The sequence below is a fragment of the Tamandua tetradactyla genome, chromosome 18 (assembly GCF_023851605.1).
Source record: "Tamandua tetradactyla isolate mTamTet1 chromosome 18, mTamTet1.pri, whole genome shotgun sequence".
Lineage (NCBI taxonomy): Eukaryota > Metazoa > Chordata > Mammalia > Pilosa > Myrmecophagidae > Tamandua > Tamandua tetradactyla.
Genome location: NC_135344.1, coordinates 36374381 through 36398199, shown reverse-complemented (window position 1 = coordinate 36398199; position 23819 = coordinate 36374381). Strand labels below are relative to the sequence as shown.

The 23819-nt window shown below is 36.1% G+C and overlaps 1 protein-coding gene and 1 pseudogene across 11 annotated transcripts in view; one reads left to right on the top strand and one right to left on the bottom strand.

Moving 5' to 3' along the window:
- Positions 1-23819, bottom strand: part of PIAS2 (protein inhibitor of activated STAT 2) — a 189476-nt gene that overhangs the window by 61083 nt on the left and 104574 nt on the right. For all 11 annotated transcript variants that reach the window (XM_077135545.1, XM_077135542.1, XM_077135540.1 and 8 more), the window contains 2 exons: positions 18906-19066; positions 604-737 (listed from right to left, as the gene is read on the bottom strand). In XM_077135545.1, the coding sequence (XP_076991660.1) occupies positions 604-737; positions 18906-19066 (295 nt within the window). The remainder of the gene's footprint in view (positions 1-603; positions 738-18905; positions 19067-23819) is intronic.
- LOC143662747 (N-acetylglucosamine-6-sulfatase pseudogene) lies at positions 9656-11285 on the top strand (annotated as a pseudogene).

Here is a 23819-nt window from a genome sequence, read left to right as displayed (position 1 = left end):
ATATAACATATATACAACACCTGTTTGTAATTATTCAAATTACCCTTATTTCCCCCTTTCCCCTTGTCTGCCCAATGTGAAGAGGTACAGGAAGTTGAAGTCTGAGTATTCATCCTAAGAAACCAAAGCAATGGTCAAATTCCTTTCCACAAAAGAATCTAAGAAAATAATTTGCTCCATTTCCTAGCAACTAAGCTACAATACACCCGCCTACCTCCATTAATGGATGATGCAGTCTTTCTAACCACACCTCCACCTGGGGTGTCCCCAACAGGTACCATAAAAGCAATTCTGAAAAACTATCCATAGAAATGTCACTTTTAACTTTGCATTTTGTAACAACCACCATACATTAAAACAACTGTAGGAGATAGCTTCATTTACTTTACAAATTACAAATATGCTATGAAAGAACTTATGATAAGATGGTATAAATTTCAGCACAATTCTTAAAGAAAAAAAAATCATTTGGAGGAAATTACATATGTAACTGGTGATCAAAGGACAGTTGGTAAACTGAGCTCCAACACAGTTCTAGTTGCCAAAGCTTAAATAATTGTGTGCGTCTCAGTGTTTTGCTCTCTGCTATCACTCTGCACATACTTTCTATTTTTGTACACGGCTGGCTGGATACTTTCATAGCTTCTTTCTTCGGTCTCATTGGACACCAAGAACCATCTTCTTGGAATTTAATCTCATCCACATCAGAACAGTCATTGAGAATTTCCATAAAAAGCCTATAATCCAATTAAGAAGAACAAATGTAATCAATGGTTTTGTTTCAAAGGTGAAATATAAAATAATATACATTGCCCTGGAGACAAAAATAATGCTATCTGTTACCTTTTAGATATTTCAACACTTCATACTTTACAACAAATACTATCCCCCTGCCTCAGCCTTCCCCACCTCAAGTTTTAAATCTGGAATGGGTGACAAGAAAGTTAAGTGACTGAGTATCATCTAAAAATTTAGTGGCTAAGAAACAGCTAAATGGAGTTTCCTGCTTGATAGTGAAAGTAAAAGTTACCTCCAAGAAAACACACAAAGTAAACACAAGCTGATGTACAAGTTATTATACAAACAATCATTCACAAGCTTAATATCAAGTACAAAGGATCAGGGAAGCAGGGGAAGGAGAGATAATAGGGACTCTTGAAAGAACTACAACCACAACTTCCTAACCCTACAATATTGTGACAAAAATGATGAAGAGAGCTATACCACTTTATAGCTTCAGTTAACACTAGAAGTTATATTTGATTATAATATTGATATAAATAATAAAGTGATCTACAATAACTGGGAAATTGGATTACAGAAAATAAAACTCATTAGATAGTAAAAAGTTCTAAAGAAAGAAAACCAAAAAACTTTTGACAGCCCTTGAAATTACCATAAATGACCCATATTAGCATACAACCATGTAGGCAAATAATAGATAAATAGCAAATGAATGAAGAAATACAAATGAATTATCACAGGGAGCAATAAAAAGTATCTCCACAAAGGATCTAACATTTAATTATATGCTATCTCTGGACAGTATTCTTAACTCTCAAACTTGATTTCATGCACCTGCCAATGGGGGTGAGGGTAGGAGAACAGTTCTTTGGCAGACTGCCTTATATCACACTGCTAGGCATAAAGAAGAACCCTCACAGCTAATGCTACTTTGGTAATTCAAGCTCTCAAATGTTAGTAGATAGCCAGAACCAAAAAGTTTTTATTTTCTAATTATACCAGTATGTGACCTCACAGTTTTCAATAAATGATTAACTTGTTAATACTTGGGAGAACAAGATTATTATTGGAAGGAAAAACTACAGAAAAAGAAAAGGGTCAATTCCACTTTTGGCAAAGATTACAATCAGTGACCAGATTTACCTCCTGCCATTTAAACAATTAAAACTCCAGAAACTATATGTGAAACAATGACTTTTCAAATACTGAACAGCAGATATCACAGAATAGTAATCCCTGAGAAAGGAGAAATAAAAGAGGTGAGCCCAACAACTGCCCCAGTTACCTAGAGAGAATTTCCAGGTGTCAGCACAGGAAGAGAGAAACCAAAGGGGAGCCTGACTGTCTTCCTAAATTATAAAGACTGATCTGAGAGTAAATGGAGGTCAAAGAAGCAATAGTTCACAGGATAGATTGCTAGAGTACAGCAGTCAGAGAAAAAACTCCTAGATCTTCATTGACTACGCCCCCTCGATTTTCAACTGAGTACTAACCAGTGAATTTAAGGAAATTCCCATGTCACAGAAAGATCTACTGCAAAAGCAGGGAAATAATCCCCAGAGCTTATACAGGGTTAGGAATAGTTAGTGTTTTCACAAGCTTGACTGGAAAAACCTTTTAATAGATGGGGCACAGGGTACATTATGTAGTTTTATTTACTTGGAATAACCTGAAATTAAGAAACAACCCAACAACAAATGAACAGGTAAACTGCAGTATATCTGTATAATGGAATTCTATACAACAATAAAAATAAATGAATTACTGATACATGCAATAATATGGATAAAACACAAAATAATTATGCTGAGTAAAAGAAGCTACATAGAGGATTGTGGGAAGATAATGGAGTAGGGAGTTCCAAGACTCAGTCCTTCTACCAAAACAACTATTACACAGATAGAAACAATCTGAAACAACTATTCTGGAACTCCAGGGAATAGCGTAAGGAAAAGCTGAGAAATTACAGGAAGAAGAATAAATATGCTCTCTCCACCACAGGTCACTAACACTTGCAGAAAGTGGCAGGATGCCATGGGGTATGGCCACTGACATAAAACTCCTCTTCCCAAGATCAGGTGTGGGCAAGGCCAGTCACTGAAGATGTCTTTTGATAAGCAACTTCCAATCAATCTGGATACATTTTTTTTGGATAAAAAAGCATCCAAATTGGGAAGAAAGAAGTAAAACTATTTTACTTCTGCACTATTATTATCTGCAGATAATATGACCCTATATACAGAAAATACTGAAAATTTTATAACAAAGCTCTTGGAGCTAATAAAAGAATTCAGTACTGGGGTAAAATATCAACACCCCAAAACCAGTAGTGTTTCTATACACAAGTAATGATTAATCAGAAGAAAAAAATGCTACTCACAATAGCATCTAAAACAATAAAATATAAAGAAATTAATCTAACCCAAGATGTAAAACACTGGTATGCAGAAAACTAGAAACACTACTAAAAGAAATCAAAGACGAGGTGTGCTGGTTTGAAAGGAAGTATGCCCCCTAAGAAAAGCCATGTTTTAATATAAATCCCATTTCATAAAGGTAGATTAATCTCTATTCAATGCTGTGTGTTTGAAACTGTGATGAGATCATCTCCCTGGATGACGTACGTGATTTAGTTAAGAATGGTTGTTAAACTGGATTAGGGGATGACATGTCTCCACCCATTTGAGTGGGTCTTGATTAGTTTCTGAAGTCCTATAAAAGAGGAAACATTTTGGAGAATGAGAGTTTCAGAGAGAGCAACACTACAAAGCAGAGAGTCCACCAGCCAGCAACCTCTGGAGGTGAAGAAGGAAAACACCTCCCAGGGAACTTCATGAAACCAGAAGTCAGGAGAGAAAGCTAGCAGATAACGCCGTCCTTGCATGTGCCCTTCCAGCCGAGAGAGAAGCCCTGACTGTGTTCACCATGTGCCTTCTCACTTGAGAGAGAAATCCTAAACTTCATCGGCCTTCTTGAACCAAGGTATCTTTACCTGGATGCCTTTGATTGGACATTTCTATAGACTTGTTTTAATTGGGACATTTTCTCAAACCTAGAACTGTAAACTAGCAACCCATTAATTTCCTTCTTTAGAAAGCCATTCCGTTTCTGGTATATTGCATCCCAGCAGCTAGCAAACTAGAACACAAGGTAAATAAATAAAAGGACATTCCATGTTCATATACTGGAAGGCTAAATATCATTAAGATGTCAATTCTACCCAAAGCAATTTATAGATTCAATGTATTCTCAATCAACATTCCAACAACCTTCTTTGCAAAAATGGAAAAGCCAATCAGGGTAAGGAGACATGAATAGCTAAAGCCTTCTTAAAAAAGAAGAATGACTCACACTTCCAAATCTTAAAACTCATTACAGAGCCACAGTAATCAAAACAGCATGGTACTAACACAAGGACCAACATATAAGGCAATAGAATAGAACTGAGAGCACATAAATCAACTCTCAGCTTTATGGCCAACCGTTATTTGACAAGGTGACAAATCAACTCAACCAGAAAAGAACAGTCTCTTCAGAAAATGGTGCAGACAAAACAGGATAGCAATTTGGGGGAAAAAAATGGAGGATCCTTACCACACAGCATATAAAAAAACAACCCAAAATGGAACAAAGATTAACATCTAAGACACTAAGCTAACAAATTCTTAAAAGAAAACAAAGGGAATCATCTTCATGACTTGTATCAGGCAATGGTTTCCTAAATGTTATACCCAAAGTATAAACAAAAGAAAAAACAGATAAATGGGATCTCATCAAAATGAAAAACTCTTGCACCTCAAAGGATTTTACCACAAAAATAAAAATCTATTCAATGGGAGAAAATAATCGGAAACCACATACGCAAATATGCAATAAAGGCTTAATATTCAGAATATATATTTTAAAAAGCCTTCAACTTAACAAGACAAACAGCCCAATTAAAAATGGGTAAAAGAGAGTGAGAGAAAGATCAAAGGTAATGGTGGAATTATACAGAGAAGGTCAGGTTTAATAAATGAGTACGAATACTGATCAGTATATTGATATTTCTTTTAGTTCCCACTACCTTAGAGCAGCTAGAAATAAAAACCTAAAATTGTGGAATTGTAATACAAACTCTGAAATCTCTTCTACAACTAACCGTTGCAAAGTACTCTGAAATTTATTGCTTTTTCGTGTATACATGATTTTAAAAAAAAAAGGAGAGAGAGAAGGAAGAGTATAATAGAGAAGATAGGATTGAACAAATGAATATGACTGCTGAATCAATATATTGATATTTCTTTTGGTCTGCAGTGCCTTGGAGCAGATAGAAGCAAAACTGAAAAATCGTGGAACTGTAACCCATGCCAAACTTTAAAATCTGCTCTATTTTGGAAATTTATTGCTTTTTTTTGTATGGATGTTATTTTTCACACAAAAAACAAACATTAAAAAAAAATGGGCAGAAGACTTGAACAGAAGACATTTGTGCTTTTAAACTGCTATATTCCCCAGAAAAGCCATGTTCTTCCAGTTTAAGCTTGTGAGTGCAAACCTGTTGTGGGTGGTGGGACAACTTGATCAGGTTGCTTCCGTGGAGATATGACCCTGCCCATTCAAGGTGGGTCTTAATTAGCTTAGTGGAGTCCTTCAAGAGGGAGACATTTTGGAGAAAGCAGACAGACGCTTGGAGAGCCAACACAGAGAGCAGATGCTTGGAGACAGACACAGGCTCAGAAAGGAGGCCAATGAACTAGGAGCTAAAAGCAACAAAACTGGGAACAAATGGCAAGCAGATGTCACCATGTGCTTTCCTATGTGACAGAGAAACACCGGGCATGAATGGCCTTTCTTGAGTAAAGGTATCCTCTTGTTGATGCCTTTATTTGGATATTTTCATGGCCTTAGAACTATAGATTTGTAACCTAATAAATCCCCTTTGTAAAAGCCAACCCATTTCTAGAATACAGCATTCCAAGCACCATTAGCAAACCAAAACAACATCTCTCCAAAGAAGTCACAGAAATGGCACATATAAAGCACGTGAAAAGATGTTCAGCATCATTAAGCATGAGGGAAATGCAAATCGAAGCCAAAAGGAGATGTCAATTTAAACACATTAGAATGGCTGCTATTTACCAAAATAGAAAAAAATAGGTGTTGGAGAAGATGTGAAGAAACAGGAACACTCATTCATTGCCAACAGGAATGTAAAATGGTGCAGCCACTGTCAAAGACAGTTTGGCATAGACTTAGAAAGCTAAGTATCGAAATATCATATGACCCAAAAATCCCACTACTTGGTATAAACCCAAAAGAACTGAAGGCAGGGACTTGAACATATATTTGAACACTGACATGCATACCGGCATTATTCACTACTTATTACCAAAAGAAGAAAGCAATCCAAGTGTCTATCGACGGATAAATGGATAAATAAAATGTGGTATATACACATGATGGAATATTATTGAGCTGTAAAAAGTAATGAAGTCTTGATACACGAAACAACAAGGATGAACTTTGAAGACCCCACGTTTAGTGAAATAAAATAGACATAAAAGGACAAATATTGTATGATCTCACTAATTTGAAATAATTAGAATAAGCAACTCAAGGAATCAGAATCTAGAATATAGGTGAGAGGGTTGAGATAGGGAATGGAAAATTAAGGCTTACAATGTACAGATTCCTTATCTGAAATGATGGAAACGTTTTTTAACGGATGGTGGTGATAACAGCACAACACTGTGAACACAACTAACAACAATGAAATAAAGATCTGAAAGTGATTAATTGGGAAAATGTTCGACTGTACATATAGTAAAAGAATAAAAACTAAAAATAAAATTGATGAAACTAAAATACAGAAATAGCAAACCTTCAGTTGGTTTATAGACATCAGCTAATAGTATAATTATAAAAATATGGTATCATCAGCTGTAACAAATATTCCACCCCGAAGCAAGGTACTGGTGTTTGAGTACAGCATGTAAATTCTGTATTTAATACATGATTGTTCTATAAACCTACTTCTCTAATAAAGAAAAAAAAAGTACACAAAGGAATCACATACTTCCATTTGTATAAAATTCTAGAAAATCCACACAGCTCTCGCAAAAAAATTGTTGACTTAACATGAAGCACACAGGGGTCAAAAATAAGCCAAGAAATTGATTTTTTTTAAAACTGATAAAAGGTTCAATTTTTCAGGACTATTAAGCCTTGTGTGACATAATAATAAAAATTCAAAATATGTTAAGCAAAATTTGACAGAACAATTTAAAAAAATTAACAAAATCACCATCCTAATGAATATTTTAGCACACCTTTCCTGTTAATTGACAGGTCAAGAAGGTAACACTCAGTAAGGTTAACCAATGCTGAACTTACATAATTAAAAATCTGGATTCAATGGTCATACATAAAACATTGCTCCCAAAGACCAGAGAACACTTAATCTCTGAAGAACACATGTAACATTTCTAAAAATTGACCATACTAAGCCCAAAGCAAATGTCAACAAAGCTAAAACAACTGGTATTATCTTTACTCACTCTGCAATTAAGTAATAAATTAATAGTAAAAGAAAAATATATCTATGAATCTGTCACTAATTCTAGCCCAAACTCACTGACAGACTGATTCTTTTTATATATATTTTTATTGCGATATCTTCACACACCACAGTCCAACCAAACTATACAATCAATGGCTGACAATATTATCACATAGTTGTGTATTCATCACCCACCATGATCATTTTTAGAACATGTGCATCACTCCAGAAAAAGAAATAAAAAGAAAAAGCCATACATCCCATACCCCTTATCCCTCCCACTCACTGGTTACTACTACTGCAATTTGTCCAATTTTTTTTTACCCTTTATTCTACCACCACCCCATTATTTATTCACTTTTTTGTCCTTATTTTTTCACTCATCTGTCTATACCATGGATAAAGGAGCACAAGATGTTCATTGAGGCTCAACTTTACAAAATTTATTTTTGTAGCAGAGAAGCTAAGACTACCTATAAATATGCCAAAGAGTTGCTTCAAGGAAATGACTTTTGTTGCTCAAATGCAGCCTTCTCTCTTTCTAAGCCCAATCTGCAAGGAAAATCACAACCCTCTTCCCCTAACTGTGACATGACATTCAGGGATGAGCCTGGCCCTGGCACTGTAAGATCAACAATGCCTTACAGATCAAAAGTGGGGAAACAAATATAACAAAATTAGGTATCAGTCGCTAAGAGGGTTCAAATGGAGTCAAAAGGCTATTCTGGAGGTTACTCTTATGCAAGTTTAAGCTAAACATTGCTAATTGCCATGGTTTGCCGAACTCCAACCAACATCACTCCTGCTAACCCTAAAGAACATCTAGGGCTTTACCTGAGATTCTAGAAAAGTTTCACACACTAAGTTTACTTTTCAGAAACCTAAAACATTCAGATGGTTTCTAGGCTAGATAATACCTGAAACCCAGAGGTATCAGTATCTCCAAAAACATCAACCAGTTCCAACCCCCATCCCACACTGTCAACACTCCATTTTAATGTGGAAAAGTTGGAATGGGCATAGCCCAAATATGCCTAAAGACTGGGAGAAGAGCCCAATAAGACTATGCATAGATTTCTCAGCAGAAACCATGGAGGCAAGAAGACATTGAGATGATATATTTAAATTACTAAAAGAGAAAAACTGCCAACCAAGAATTCTATATTCAGCAAAATTGTCCTTCAAAAATGAGGGAGAAATTAAAACATTTTCAGACAAAAAAATCACTGAGAGAATTTGTAACCAAGAGACTGGCTCTGCAAGAAATACTGAAGGGAGCATTAGAGGCAGAAATGAAAAGACAGGAGAGAAAGGTGTGTAGAAGAGTGTAGAAATGAAGACTATCAGTAAAGGTAAAAAAAGAAAAATTACATATGACATATAAAATCTATAAAATGGTAGAAGAAAGTACTACCCATACAGTAATAACACTAAATGTTAATGGATTAAATTCCCCAATCAAAAGACACAGACTGGCAGAATGGATTAAAAAACAGGACCCATCTATATGCTGTCTGTCTACAGGAAACACAACTTAGAGCCAAGGATAAACATAGATTGAAAGTGAAAGGTTGGGAAAAGATATTTCATGCAAATAACAATCAGAAAAGAGTAGGAGTAGCTATACTAATATCCAACAAATTAGACTTCAAATGTAAACCAGTTAAAAGAGACAAAGAAGGACACTATTTATTAATAAAAGGAACAATTCAACAAGAAGACATAACAATCATAAATATTTATGCACTGAGCCAGAATGCTCCAAAATACATGAGGCAAAAACTGAAAAGAGAAAAGACTGGGAGAAGCATCAAAGAAGAAGGAGGTATTACAACAGAGTAGTCAGGATGTAACAAATGAGTATGACTACTGAATCATTATACTGATATTTCTTTTTAGTGTTCAGTATCTTGGAGCAGCTTGAAGAAAAAAGCCTGAAATTGTGGAACTGTAACCCACGCAAAACTTTGAATCTATTCTATAACTACCTATTAAAATGTACTTTAAATTTTATTGCTTTTTTGTATATATATCATACAATAAAAATTTTTTTTTTTTAAAGAGCTTGGCTTTTCTGGGGTATGTAACAATTTCAAACCAGCACAGAAGGTACACCAAAGAAGAGGTTAATATATGAACAACTGTATTCAAGCAAATTAGACAACTTAGGTGAAATGGACAACTTCCTAGAAACATATGAACCAGCTACAGTGACTTGAGAAGAAACAAAAGACCTCAACAAATCAATCACAAGAAATTGAATCAGTCATCAAAACCTACTGCCAATCTTGCAACTCATCTGCCTCTCGCCCTCCACCAATCTGTATATCCCTTGACTTGTCCTGGCATTCTCCAGGAGCCCTGTCTGCCATGCAGCTCTTGCCTCAAGCTCCAGGTGGGCCCTGGCATGGCGATCCCCAATACTTGCCAGCCAGCAGGAGCTGCAGCTAGCTCTGGTACCACTGTTGCTTGATGGCTACCTGGGGGTTTCAGAGGGGCAGTGGGCACTCATAGGCCCAATGTGGTGCTGCTATTCACCAACAACCAGGATGAGGCACTCATGGCATAACACCACTAAAGAAAACCAAGGCCCTCACTGGAGAGATGGAGTGACTTTCTCCAGTACTTACGTGCCAAGTGCTCTTTGCTGCCCCAGCCGAGCCAGGATACTGACGGGGAAATACCCACATAATCATCACATTGTTGACAACATTTTACAAGGAAACTGCCATAGTAAATTATAGCAGAAGATCCAAGAACCAAATAGTTTCCCAGCAAGTCTCAGATCAATGTGTGGTTATCAAACCTATTTTTGCTGGAAAATACCTAAATGAGTATGGAGCTCTGGATGCAGGAGGACTAGAACATGTTTCTCTGGCCTAGAGTTACTGCTATGCCTTGGAAAAGAATTCTAAGTACTATAATTATTCCCTCTCTATCAATGAGAAGGCATGGAAGCACAGTGAAAATTACAGTGTGGACTACCTGACACATTTTGGCTAATGTCTCCTTGGACTTCCCCAACTATAATCAAACTCTACCGTTCTTCACGATGTTCACCACTCCACTCCTCATTCACATTGGACAGCTGCAACTCAGAATCAGAAGAGCTTCCAGAATGACTTTACTCCAAGAAACAAGAACTTCAACATCCATGGAACAAACAAGCACTGGTTAATTAAACAAGCCAAGACCCCAATAACTTATTCATTACAGTTTTTAGATAAATGCATTTAGAGGAAGGTGGCAGACTCTACTCTCAGTTGATGGCTATATGGAGAAACTGGTAAAGACACTGGAGTCCAAGAGGGTTCTCAATAACACATCTTTTATACATCAGACAATGGCTATCACATACGGTAGCTTTCACAGCCAACAGACAAAAACAGCTATATGAGTTTTATATCAAAGTTCTTTGGGTTTGCAGATCTGGAACCAAATCAAATCAAACAAGCAAGATGCTCGTTGGCAACAGTGACTTGGTCCTAATATTTTGGACATTGCTGGCCATAACCTGAATAAGTACACATTGTTGGGATGTCTTTATTTCCCATTTTGAGAGGTGCCAGTAATCTGACCTGATGATCAGATGTTCTGGTGGAATACCAAGAAGGCCAAAATGTCACCAAACCAACATGTCCTTCCATGACTCTGGGAGTAGCTCAGTGTTTCCCAGACTGTGTATGTGAAGATTCCTATAACACATATGCTTGTGAGGATGATGTCAGCACTGTGGAATTTACAGTATTGTGAGTTTGAGGACCAGAGGACCAGGAGGTATTTGTAGAAGTCTATTATCTAACTACAGACCCAGACCAAATCACCAACACTGCTAAAAGGACAGACCCAGACCTTTTAGAAAGAGGAGCTATTGGTTGATGATAGACCAACTTGTCTCACTCCAGGAGTTTTTGACCCTGGATATAGAATTGACCCCAGCCTCATGTTCAGCAATCATGGCAGTGTCAGGATTGACTCCAGTCTCATGTTTAGTAATTAAGGACTCAAAAGTTATCAAAACATTTTTTTTGCAGCAACCGTTCCAGTCTTTGCAAATAGATCCCCGAATGCCTCTTTCTGATGAAGTGATTGTAGTAGGTTTCTGTAGCTGGTTTTCAAGACAACACTGGTAAGAGTCTCTGGACTGGCTTTGTTTTAAGTCCTGTTTGAAAAAGCAACCCAATCAGCTGAATTTCTCGTGCAATGTCTTAAGCTGTGAACTTTGCATGTCAGGAATGGCTATACCTGGACCATTCATTCAACTGATAATGAATACTCCATTTGTTCTCACCAAACCTTTTCTGTCCTGGGGTCACAGTTATTGATTATACCCTGTGAGGCCAAAGTCTGAATTTGTAAAGTCCTTCAGACAAATAGCAATACTTAGGAGCAAAGAACCTGTTTTTTTTTTTGATATATACTTTGACTTAAAAGCAAAGGACCTACACAGCATTTCAGATTGAGCATTTCACTGTGAAAATATAAACATAAAATGGCTTGGGGAAAAACATATCAAAAAGAAAAAAGAAAACAACCTGCCAATAAAGAAAAGTCCAGGACCAGATGGCTTTACATGTGAATTCTACCAAGCATTCAAAAAAGAATGAGTACAAATCCTGCTCAAGCTCTTCAAAAAAAAAAAAAAAACTGAAGCGGCATGAAAGCTACCTAACTCATTCTATGAAACCTAGCTCACCCTAATATCAAAGCCAAAGATGCTATAAGGCAAGAAAATTATACAACAATCTCTTTTTATACAACAATCTTTTTAATAAATATAGATGTAAAAATCTCAGCACAATACTTGTAAATCAAATTCAACAGGATATTAAAAGAATTATATGCCATGACCAAGTGGGTTTTATCCCAGGTATGCAGAGTGGTTCATGCCAAGAAAATCAATTAATGTAATATACCATGATAACAAATCTATAGGGAAAAAATCACATGATCATATCAATTGATGGTGGAAAACCATGTGACAAAATCTATCATTGTTTCATAACAGAAACATTTCAAAAAGAAGGAAGGAAAATCCCTCAATATGATAAAAAACATATAAGCTAACATCATACTTAATGGTGAGAGCCTGAAAGTTTTCTCTCTAAGATCGGGATCTAGACAAGGATGCCCACTGTCACTACAGCTAGTCAATCAACATTAGGCTGGAAGTTCAAGCTAGCACAATTAGGCAACAAAAAAGAAATAAGGCATCCAAAATGGAAAGGAAGAAGTAAAATTGCCACTATTTGTAGATGAAATGATCCTATATTTAGAAAATCCTGATAAAACAACAACAAAGCTACATGAGATAATAAACAAATTTACAATGTGGCAGGATACAAGATAAACATGCAAAAATCAATGGTGTTTTTATACACTAGTAATGAGTTATATGAGGAAGTAACCAAGAAAAAAATTCCATTTACATTGGCAACTAAAAGAATCATATTTCTAGGAATAAACTCAACAAAGGATAAAAAGGCCTTGTACACAGAAAACTACAAAATACTGCTAAAAGAAATCAAAGCAGACCTGAATAAATAAATGGAAAGACATTTTGTGTTCATGGATTGGAAGGCTAGATGTCAATTCTATGCAAATTGATCTACATATGCAATGCAATACCAATCAAAATTCCAACAAAGTTTATATTTTGGGTAGCACATTTCCTATTTTAACTTGTATGGTCAGTTTAGTTGAATGCGATTAAGTACATGAAATCTTGAATAGGCCACGAGTTGGTTTGTCCAGGTCAGTGTGATGCCCTGATATAATCCAAAGTAATTTGAGCAGTGAATAAAGAAGTATTTGCAAAGTCCCCTTGGGGGACTGGGGAGAAAGAAGGAAAAATTCAACTTCCCCATTTGGAAATTTCTGATATTCTCACAAGCATGGAGACAAAGGAATCAATAGGCTGAGCCCTCAATCGTGGGGACTGCCCCTATGAAATTTATTCCTTCAAAGGAGAAGCTAAGCTGACTTAAAATCAGCCCTAAGAAGGATGCATGGCTGATATGAACTAACATCAGTGAATGAATTTGGAGAATCTCAGCTAAGAACAGAGACCATCAGGAGATAGAAAAAAGGTAGATACTGGGTAAATGGAGCTGCAGGGATACAGACTGTGCAACAGGACTGATTGTAAAAATTCAGAAATGGATAGCACAATACTATCTAACCGTAATACAATAATTTTAGGACAGTGAATGAAGTTGAATGTGAAAAGGATAGAGAGAGAAGGGGGCACAAATGAAGTCAGAAGGGAAGATAGGCAATAAAGACTGAGACAGTACAATCTAGGAATGCCTAGAGTGTACAATGATAGTGACTAGATACACAAATTAAAAATTGTTTTTGCACGAGGAAGAACAAAGGAATGTCAATATTGCTTAGTGTTGAAAATAGATGATAATTCATACTTTAAAACTTTAACGTATGTGTAAGACGAAAGCAAAAAATGTTTATTTAGTCCAAAATTTATCATTTGACTAGTGCATTTCCTAATATAACTTATGTGGACAGTTTAACTGAACACAATTAAGTACATGGAACCTTGAGTAGGGCATGAGAGTTTGAGGTTTGTCCAGAGTGATGCCCCGATAAATCTCAGAGTGATCTGAATGGTGAATAAAAAAGTATTTGCAAAGTCCCCTTGGGCGAATGGTGAGAAAGGAGAAAAATTCAACTTCCCCATGTGGAGAATTCCTGATATTCTCACAAGCAGTGGGGATAACCAAAGCAATAGGCCAAGCCCTCAGTCTTGGGGTTTGTTCATAAGAAATTTATCCCTGCAAAGGATAGGCTAAGCCTTCTTAAAATTAGGCAGAAGAGTCACCAGACTCTTCTCTTGTTGGTTTCCCAGAAAACCTCTCTTGTTGCTCAGATGAGGCCTCTCTCTCCCAGCCAGCATGACAAGCAAACTCACTGCCCTTCCCCTCTCTACGTGGGTCTTGACTCCCACGGGTATAAACTTTCCTGGCAACATGGAACAGAAATCCTAGAATAAGCTGGGACTCAGTATCAAGGGATTGAGAAAACCTTCCAGACCAAAAGGGGGAAGAGAGAAATGAGACAATATTAACGTGTCAATGGCTGAGAGATTCCAAACAGAGTTGAGAGATTATATGGAAGTTATTCTTACGCATTATATAGATATCACCTTTTTACTCAAGGTATATTGGAGAGGCTAGAGGGAAGTGACTGAAGATGTAGAGCTGTGTTCCAGTAGCCATGTTTCTTGAAGATGACTGTATAATGATATAGCTTTTGCAATGTGACTGCGTGATTGTGAAAACTCTTTGTCTGATGCTCCTTTCATCTACAGTTTGGACAGATGAGTAAAACATAGGGATTAAAAATAAATAAATAATAGGGGGAACAAATATTAAAATGAATTTAGTAGATTGAAATGCTAGCAATCAATGAAAGGGAGCGATAAGAGGTATAGAAAAAAATAGGGGAAACAAAGGCTAAAATAAATTGGGTAAATGGAAATACTAGCAATCAAAGAGAGGAAGGGTTAAGGGGTATGATTTGTATGAGGTTTTCTCTTTTTATTGCTTTTATTGATCGATTCTAAGAAATGATCATGATGATGAATATACAACTATGTGATGATGTTGTGAGTTATTGACTATATACCAAGAATGGAATGATCACATGGTAAGAATTTTTATTGTTGTATGTTGTTATGTTAAAAAAAAAAAAAAAAAGACATAGCAAAAAAAAAAGAAGAGGGCACGGGCGGTTCAGAGGTAGAATGCTCACCTTCCATGTGGGATACCTGGGTTCAATTCCCAGATCATGCACCCCCCAAAAAATTAGGCCTGAGAGTCACCTCTAGAGAACCTCTTTTGCTGCTTAGATGAGGCCTCTCTCTCTTAGCCAACTCGGCAAGTGAATTCATTGTCCTCCCCACTGCGTGGAACAGGACTCCAGGGGGTGTGGGTCTCCCTGGCAACATGGGACAGAAATCCTGGGATGAGCTGAGACCGGCATCAAAAGACAGAGAAAGGCATCTTGACCAAAAGGGGGAAGAAAGAAATGAGACAAAGTTTCAGTGGCTGAGAGATTTCAAACAGAGTTAAGAGGTTAACCTAGAGATTATTTTTATGCATTATATAGATAACCCTTTTAGTTTATGGTGTATTGGAGTGGTTGGAGAGAAGTATCTGAAACTGTTGAGCTGTATTACAGTAGCCTTGATTCTTGAAGACAACTGTATAAAGATATTTTTATAATTTAACTATATGACTGTGAAACCTTGTGTCTCAGACTTTTTTTATAGAGGGTATGAACAGATGAGTAAAAAATACGGATCAAAAAGTAAATAAATAATAGGAGGGATGAAGGGTAAAACAAATTGGGAAGACGGAAATACTGGTGATTGGTGAGAGGGAGGGCTAGGGGTATGGAATGCATGAGTTTTTATTCCTTTTTCTGGAGTGATGAAAATGTTCTGAAGACAAACAAGGTGAAGGATACACAGCTGTGTGATGATGTTGCAGCCACTGATTGTACACTACGCATGGAATATATGTGTATGAAGATGTATCGATAAAAATATTGAAAAAAAATTGCAGAAATGGAAAAGCTAATTCTTAACTTTACTTGGAAGCATAAGGAACCTTGAATAGCTAAAAACATACTGAAAAACAATGAAATAAGAGGCATCACACTTCCTATTATATTATAAAGCCACAGTGATGGAAACAGCAAGGGACTGGCATAGAGACGTATAATGGTCAATGTAATCACATTAGAGTTCAGAAACAGCCCCTCAGACCTTGCTCAACTGATTTTTCATATGGCTCCCATGCCTACTCAACTGGAACAGAACAGTCTTTTCAATAAATGGTGTTGAGAGAAATGGATATTCATAATCAAAAGAACCCATGTCTAATGTCCTGTACAAAAATTAACTCAAAACGGATTAAACACCTAAATGTAAGAATCAGTACCATGCACTAGAGTTACTTTCCAGAAATTTACAACCCCCAGATGGGTCCCTGGACCATATAAGTCCTAAAACCTAGAGGGGCCAGCCTCTCCAGAACATCAGCTAGTTCCATCTCCCTAATCCATATTACTGACAGCCCCTTCCAACGTGAAAAAGCTGGAACGGCCATGGCCCAGGTGTCCCCAAAGAGTGGGAGAGAAGGATCAAAGGTGATGGGAGTTACACAGAGATGGCAAGGTTTTAAAAACGAACATAACTGCTCAAACGTGAAACTGATATTTCTTTTAGTCTCCAGTATCTCAGAGAAGCTAGAAGTAAAAATCTAAAATTGTGGAACTGTAGCCCAAACCAAACACTGAAATTTGTTCTACAACTAACAAAGCTGCACTGTACTTTGAAATTTATTGCTTTTGTGTATGTATGTTATTTTTCACAAAAAAGAAAATAAAAGTTGATTGTGAAGTTAAAAAAATCTTTATTCCTTCTAGCCTCCTATATTCAGGAGCAGCTAGAAGGAAAAATCTAAGATTATGGTACGGTAGTCTATGACAAACTGTGGAATCTGTCCGGTAACTACTTGCTAAAGCGTGCTTTGAAAACTATTGCTTTTTCCTTTCTTTGCTTTGTATATATATTACACAATAAAAAAAGTTTAAAAAAAAAAAAGAGCCAGTACCATAAAACTCCTAGAAGAAAATGTAGGGAAACATCTCTAAGATCTACATCCAAAGCACAAGCAGCAAAAGAAAAAACAGATAAACAAGAACACAAAATCGAATACTTCAATACTTCAGGACTTTGTGAAAAGGTAGCCAACTAAATGGGAGAAAATATTTGGAAACCACGTATCTGATAAAGGTTTGATATCCAGAATATATAAAGAAAGCCTACAACTCAAGAATAAATTGACAAACAACCCAATTCAAAATATAGGTAAAAGAGATGAATAAATATTTTTCCAAAGAGGAAATACAGATGGCTAAAAAGCACATGAAAAGATGCTCAGCTTCACTAGCTATCAGGAAAATGCAAATTAAATCCACAATCAGATATCATCTCACCTACTAGAATGGCCACTACTAAACAAATAGGAGACTACAAGTGTTGGAGAGGATGTGGAGAAACTGGAACACTTATTCACACAGATGGTGGGAACATAAAATGGTACAGCCAATGTGGAGGACAGCTTTGTGGTTCTTCAAGAAGCAAACTGTAATTGCCTTTCAATCCAGCAATCTCGCCACTCAGGTTATACCCAGATCTGAAAGTAGGAACGCGAACAGACATTTACACACCAATGTTCATAGCGGCATTATTCACAATTACCAAAAGATGGAAACAACTCAAACATCCATCAGAAGATGAATGGATAAACAAAATATGGTATATACATATGATGGAATATTATTATTCAGCAGTAAGAAGGAATGAAGCCATGAAGCACTGACAACATAGATGTAACTTAGGGACATAATGTTATATGAAAAAAGTCAGATGCAAAAGACAAATATTGTAGGAGCTCACTAATATGAGCTAATTATAATGTATAAAATTAGAAATAAAATGCAGAATGTAGGTTACCAGGATACAGAATATGGCTAAAGAATGAGAAGCAATTGCTTAATATGTGCAATGTTTAACTAGGTTGAACTAAAATGTTTGGAAACGGACAGAGGTGCCAGTAGTACATTAACTGTGAGAATAATTGACAGTGCTGAATGGTTTGTGAATATGGTGGATAGGAGAGGTTTACTCATATATGTCACCAGAAGAAAAACTGGAAGCTAAAACATGGGAATGTATAACATTCTTGTGGTGGACAATGTCTACGATTAACTATACAAATACAAAAAAGTTCTTTCATGAACTAGAACAAATGTACAACGCTATTAAAAGCAGTTAATAATAGAGTAATGCACGGGAAAAATGTACTACTGCAAACTATGGACTATAGTTAAAAGTAGTATTTTAATACTCTTTCATCAAAAGTAACAAATCTACCATACCAAGTCTACAGGACAATAATATGGGATAAAAATATTTTTTAAAGTAGTAGGTCACAAATCAATAAGGGGAGTTACGATTTCTTTTTAATACATCATGGAAAGTGAGCATTCTACCACTGAACCACCCATGTACCCAATACTTTCATTTTAATCTTCTGGTTAATTGTACTTTCTAAACTTTACAGTACTGCATACATCGCATATGCAATGTTTTTTAAACTATTATTTGAAAAAAACTAATCACTTACTAATGACTAGTTCACACCATTTTCCAAATTCAGACATGTGCAATACGGGAATGAATTTAGCTTTAACTTATCAGCTGCATAATGTGACTTATCTACCATAAACTTCCTCTGCTTTTGCCAAGACCTAATTGCTAGTTCAGTAAGTTCTAGGCAAGCAAAGTAACATCACTAAGTGGACTTTTTCCCCTTTCCCATGGGCAATAAGATATTATGTTGGAAAGCAAAAATAAAAGAAACTACACACTTGTTTGCCCCCAACAAAATCACATAAAGATAAAAGAGCCACTAACTACAGCTTAAAACTATGAGTTAATAAAGCAGAACACATACAAACATTTGGACTTTATGCTAGAGTAGAACTTACATAGGGCAGTACTGAATGGAAATAAGAGGGATATAATTACCCATCTAATATTAGACTTTCATAGGCAGCCTTTTTGTCACACACAGGACAAATCCAGGTGGGCTTCTTCTCATTCATTTGTAGATAAAGGGCAGCATCAAAACACTGCAAGTGTGTACAAGTCACTGCACGGCATGGGATTGTCAGTCTCATTTTCCCTAACTGTAGGGCAGGAACATAACATGGAAAAATATTTCAGAAATGAGAACAAAACAACAAAGGGAATACACAGTAAATCAAAAAAAAAGAAACCCAAATCAGAATTTACCCCATCAGAGTCACTATATATTTTACTTTTATTCTTCAATTGCCATATGATTTTTTTTTTGACTATTTCATTTTTTTCAAAATAGCTAATACATAAATGCACAGGGAGGAAAAAACACATATACCCCAAAATTAAATCCTCTTCTCATCTGGTCCCCAGTTTCCATATTTAGAGGAATCTCCGTCATTCATCACATGGCCTTTCACAAATGTTTTATATGTATGCAAGAGTATATTTTTAAAAAGTATTTTCTCACAAATAGTGGCATGAAATATACACAATTCTGTACCGACAAGGCTGATGTTCTGAGGCTACAAGAAGCTAATTATGCACTTAAGAGTCACAGTTGGCAGAGATAGAACACAAATCCAAATGTTCTTCACTTTCATGAGAACGTCCTGGCTTTATTACATCACACATGGTGTTAGCTTTTGGGTTGAATTATCCACCTTTTTTCTATTTTACTAAGTATGTATTCTTTTAGGAAAGGATGTATACCCTGAATAGAACCTATATGATTACAAAATTCTTTTTTCCTTACCATTACGGATAAGACAAATGATATTAGATTTTCTAAAACTCAACTATCCTTATATTCCTAGGATGAATCCTTCTTTGTAATCTTATTTTTCCTTTAAAATAGTACTGAATTTTACTTGTTGGTGTTTTCTTTAGGAATTTTTTTTATCAGAAATAGTGAGTTTTTTTGTTGTTGCTTATACAATGAACGTTTAGAAACAATCCAGTCACTAAAAAGGTTGAATAAATAAGTTACACCACACCTATGCAACAAAATGACAGCAATAATTAAGATACAGTAGATTTATTCCTACTGATACATTTAAAATAAACTACTAATTGAAAACAAAGTAAACCACAGAAGTATATATAAAACAATAAAAAATTTTCCATAAGCATATGATTATGAAGACAGGCAGTTAAACTTAGAGAGATATTTATCATACTATTAGTAATAACACTGATTTTGAATTGTAGACCTTGGTAATACTGTATGCTCCTACTCTATTTGAATAATTATTATCAAATAGGTATTGTCATTTTTTTTTCTTTAAAATAATGTCCTAACTTAGCCAACTATGGTTTTATAGGCCACTGATTTTTTTTACATGGGCAGGTACTGGGAATTGAACCCAGGTCTCTGGCATGGTAGGCTTAAGAACTCCACCTGCTGAGCTACGTGGCCTACCCTAGGCCACTGGTTTTTGAACTTCAGTTTCAGAAGCTTAAAAATTGAGAACCTGAGCATTTGTATGGATGTAGATGACATTTATCAGTATTTATTGTAGTCAAAAATAAAAGTAGTGCCTGCCAAACATATTCATGACAGAGTCAGAGAAAAAAAAGATAGGTAACATCATGTGTGTGAAGATGTGTCAATAAAAATGTTTTAAAAAATGAAATGGTTTTGACTAGTGGACCTCGCCAAAGAATATTAGGAGCCCCAGATATCCCTGGGTCACACTTTGAGAATAGTGGCTTTCTTTTTTTCATCTCCTTAGAATTTCGATAACATACAAAAATGACAACATAAGGAACAATAAAAATTTAACCCAATTCTAGTGTCTTCTGAGAGTTAATGAGCATTATCTAAATGTTTAAGAAGACATTATTACTTACTGGGAAAAAATCTGATCAATTTCCCAACAGTGATTATGGCATACTGCTAAAGATTTGAATGTGTCAAATGCTAATTTAGTCAGGTAATAGTTGCTGTTTTGAAATGTACTATGTTTTAATATGAAGAAAACTTTCTAACCAATACAATACCTTAGTAATAAAATGTAAACATGAAGTATCCTATTTGATTTTCACTTCCCCGTGGAATAATTAGTACCAATCTATGTAAAATATGGTGAGAGTCAGTGGTTATCAAACTATCCTTAGCAGAATTATTTCCATAAGCCAACAAAGCAGACAAAATCACTGCCTCCCTCCCCACGCCAACTAGGTAGGAGAATACTCCCAGGGGTGTAAATCTCCCTGGCAATGTAGGACATGACTCCCAGGGATGAGCCTGGACCTGGCATAGTGGGACTGAGAAAGCCTTCTTAACCAAAACGGGGAAGAGAAATGAAATAAAGTTTCAATGGCTAAGAGATTTCAAACAGAGTGGCGAGATCATTCTGGGGGTTATTTTTATACAGTATATAGATACCCTTTTTCAGTTTTTGGTGTATTGGAGTAACTAGAGGGAAATATCTGATACTTCTGAACTGCAATCCAATAGCCTTGATTCTTAAAGATGACTGTATAACTATATAGCTTTTAAGACATGAATGTGTGAGTGTGAAAACCTTGTGACTGACATTTTCTTTTATCTAGTGTCTGGACAGATGAGTAAGAAAAGGAAAAAGAAAAATGAATAATAGGGGGTGATGGGATGTTTTGAGTGTTACTTTTTGCTTTTACTTTTATTCTTTTATTCTTTTTGGAGTAATGAAAATGTTCAAAAATTGACTGTGATGATGAATGCACACTATATGATAATACTGTGAACCACTGATCATACACTTTGGGTGATTATACAGTATGTGAATATATAATATGCATCAATAAAATAAATAATAATCAATAAAATTGCACTAAAAATAATCAGAATCCAAAAAAATAAAAGCAAACTTAGCTCTCCTTTTCTATCTTGCAGCCAACCAATCCACTTCTGCAGGACAGATCAAGAATCAGTGGCTGTTATCTAGCATCACGAAGATAAAACTCCCATGTAAAATTCAGGTGTTTTGTTTAGGAATATGATACATACACAGCCAGAACTTTTTTCAAGAATTACTTTAAAATTGGCTTTCTTATGAATGAACTTGGAGAATTTCAGTTGGTAACAGAGACCATCAGGAGACAGAAATAGGGTAGATATTGGGTAATTGGAGTTAAAGGGATACAGGTTGTGCAACAGGACTGATTATAAAATTCAGACATGGATAGTACTACCTAACTGTAATACAATAATGTTAGAATACTGAACGAAGTTGAATGTGAGAATGATGGAGAAGCCTGGGGATACAAATGAAATCAGAAGGAAAAATAGACAATAAAGACTGAGATGGTATAATCTAGGAATGCTTATAGTGTATAATGATAGTGACTAAATGTGCAAATTTAAAAATGTTTCTGCATGAGGAAGAACAAAGGAATGTCAATTATGCAGGATGTTGAAAATAGACTGTAATTAATATTTTAAAACTTTAATGTATGTGTGAGACAAGCAAAAAACGTTTATTTGGTACAAAATTTATATTCTGACTAGTACATTTCCTAATGTAACTTACGTGGACAGCTTAATAGAACACCACAGTACTTAGAACCTTGCACAGGGCATGAGATTTTGTAGGTTTGTCCAGAGCGATGCCCAGATAAATCCCAGAGTGATTTGAACAGTGAATAGGGAAGTTTTTGAAGAGTCCCCTCAGGGGGAATGGTAAGAAAGGGGGAAAATTCAACTTTCCCAAGTGGAGAATTCTTGGTATGCTCACAGGCAGTGGGGACAGCCAAAGCAAAAGGCTGAGCCTCCAATCTTGGGGTTTGTTCATATGAAACTTAATCCCGCAAAGGATAGGCTAAGCCTACTTAAAATTAGGCCTAAGAGTTACCCTCAAGAGAACCTCTTTCATTGTTCAGATGTGCCTCTCTCTCTCAGCCGACACAGCAAGCAAACTCACTGACCTCCCCCGCCACGTGGGACATGACTCCCAGGGGTGTGGACCTTCCTAGCAACGTGGGCCAGAAATCCTAGAATGAGCTGGGACTCAGCACCAAGGGATTGAGAAAATCTTCTTGACCAAAAGGGGGAAGGGTAAAATGAGACAAAATAAAGAGTCAGTGGCTGAGAGATTCCAAACACAGCTGAGAGGTTATCCTGGAGGTTATGCTTATGCATTAAATAAATAACACCTGTACAGTTAAGGTGTAATGGAGTGGCTGGAGGGAACTGCATGAAAATGTGGAGCCATGCTCGGGGGTGACCATGTTTCTTGAAGTTAATTGTATGATGATACGGCTGTCGCAGTGTGACTGTGTGATTGTGAGAGCCTTGTGTCTGATGCTCCTTTTGTCTACCTTATCGATGGACAAGTAAAATATATGGATTAAAAATAAATAAATAATAGGGGGAACAAATGTTAAAATAAATTTAGCAGATTGAAATGTTGGTGATTGGTGAAGCGGAGGGGTAAGTGGTATGGTATGTATGCATTTTTTTCTGTTTTCTTTTATTGCTTTTTCTGAATTGATACAGATGTTCTACGAAATGACCATGATGATGAATTAAAAAAAATATTACTGGAAGAGCAAAATCTGGTAAACAAATCCAAACAAACAATTTTTATGTTTGCATTACAGAAGCACATAGATAACCACAAATAAAAGATAGCTTAAAATAAATTGGTACTTTTAGCACTTAAAAAAAAATTGGCTTTCTTAGATCCCAAGGAGAGAGGTCATAGAATCTGCTTCGACGATCTAAGCTCACATCTACTCGAAATCATTTTACAAACATAGTGTTAAATATTAACTAATAACATTTCTTCCAGCACTTTAGCCTATCATTTTCTCCCCTTGTTTTTGCCAAATAAACCCAGGGTTCACCTCTTCTCCTTCCAAGTGCCTGTGATCCAT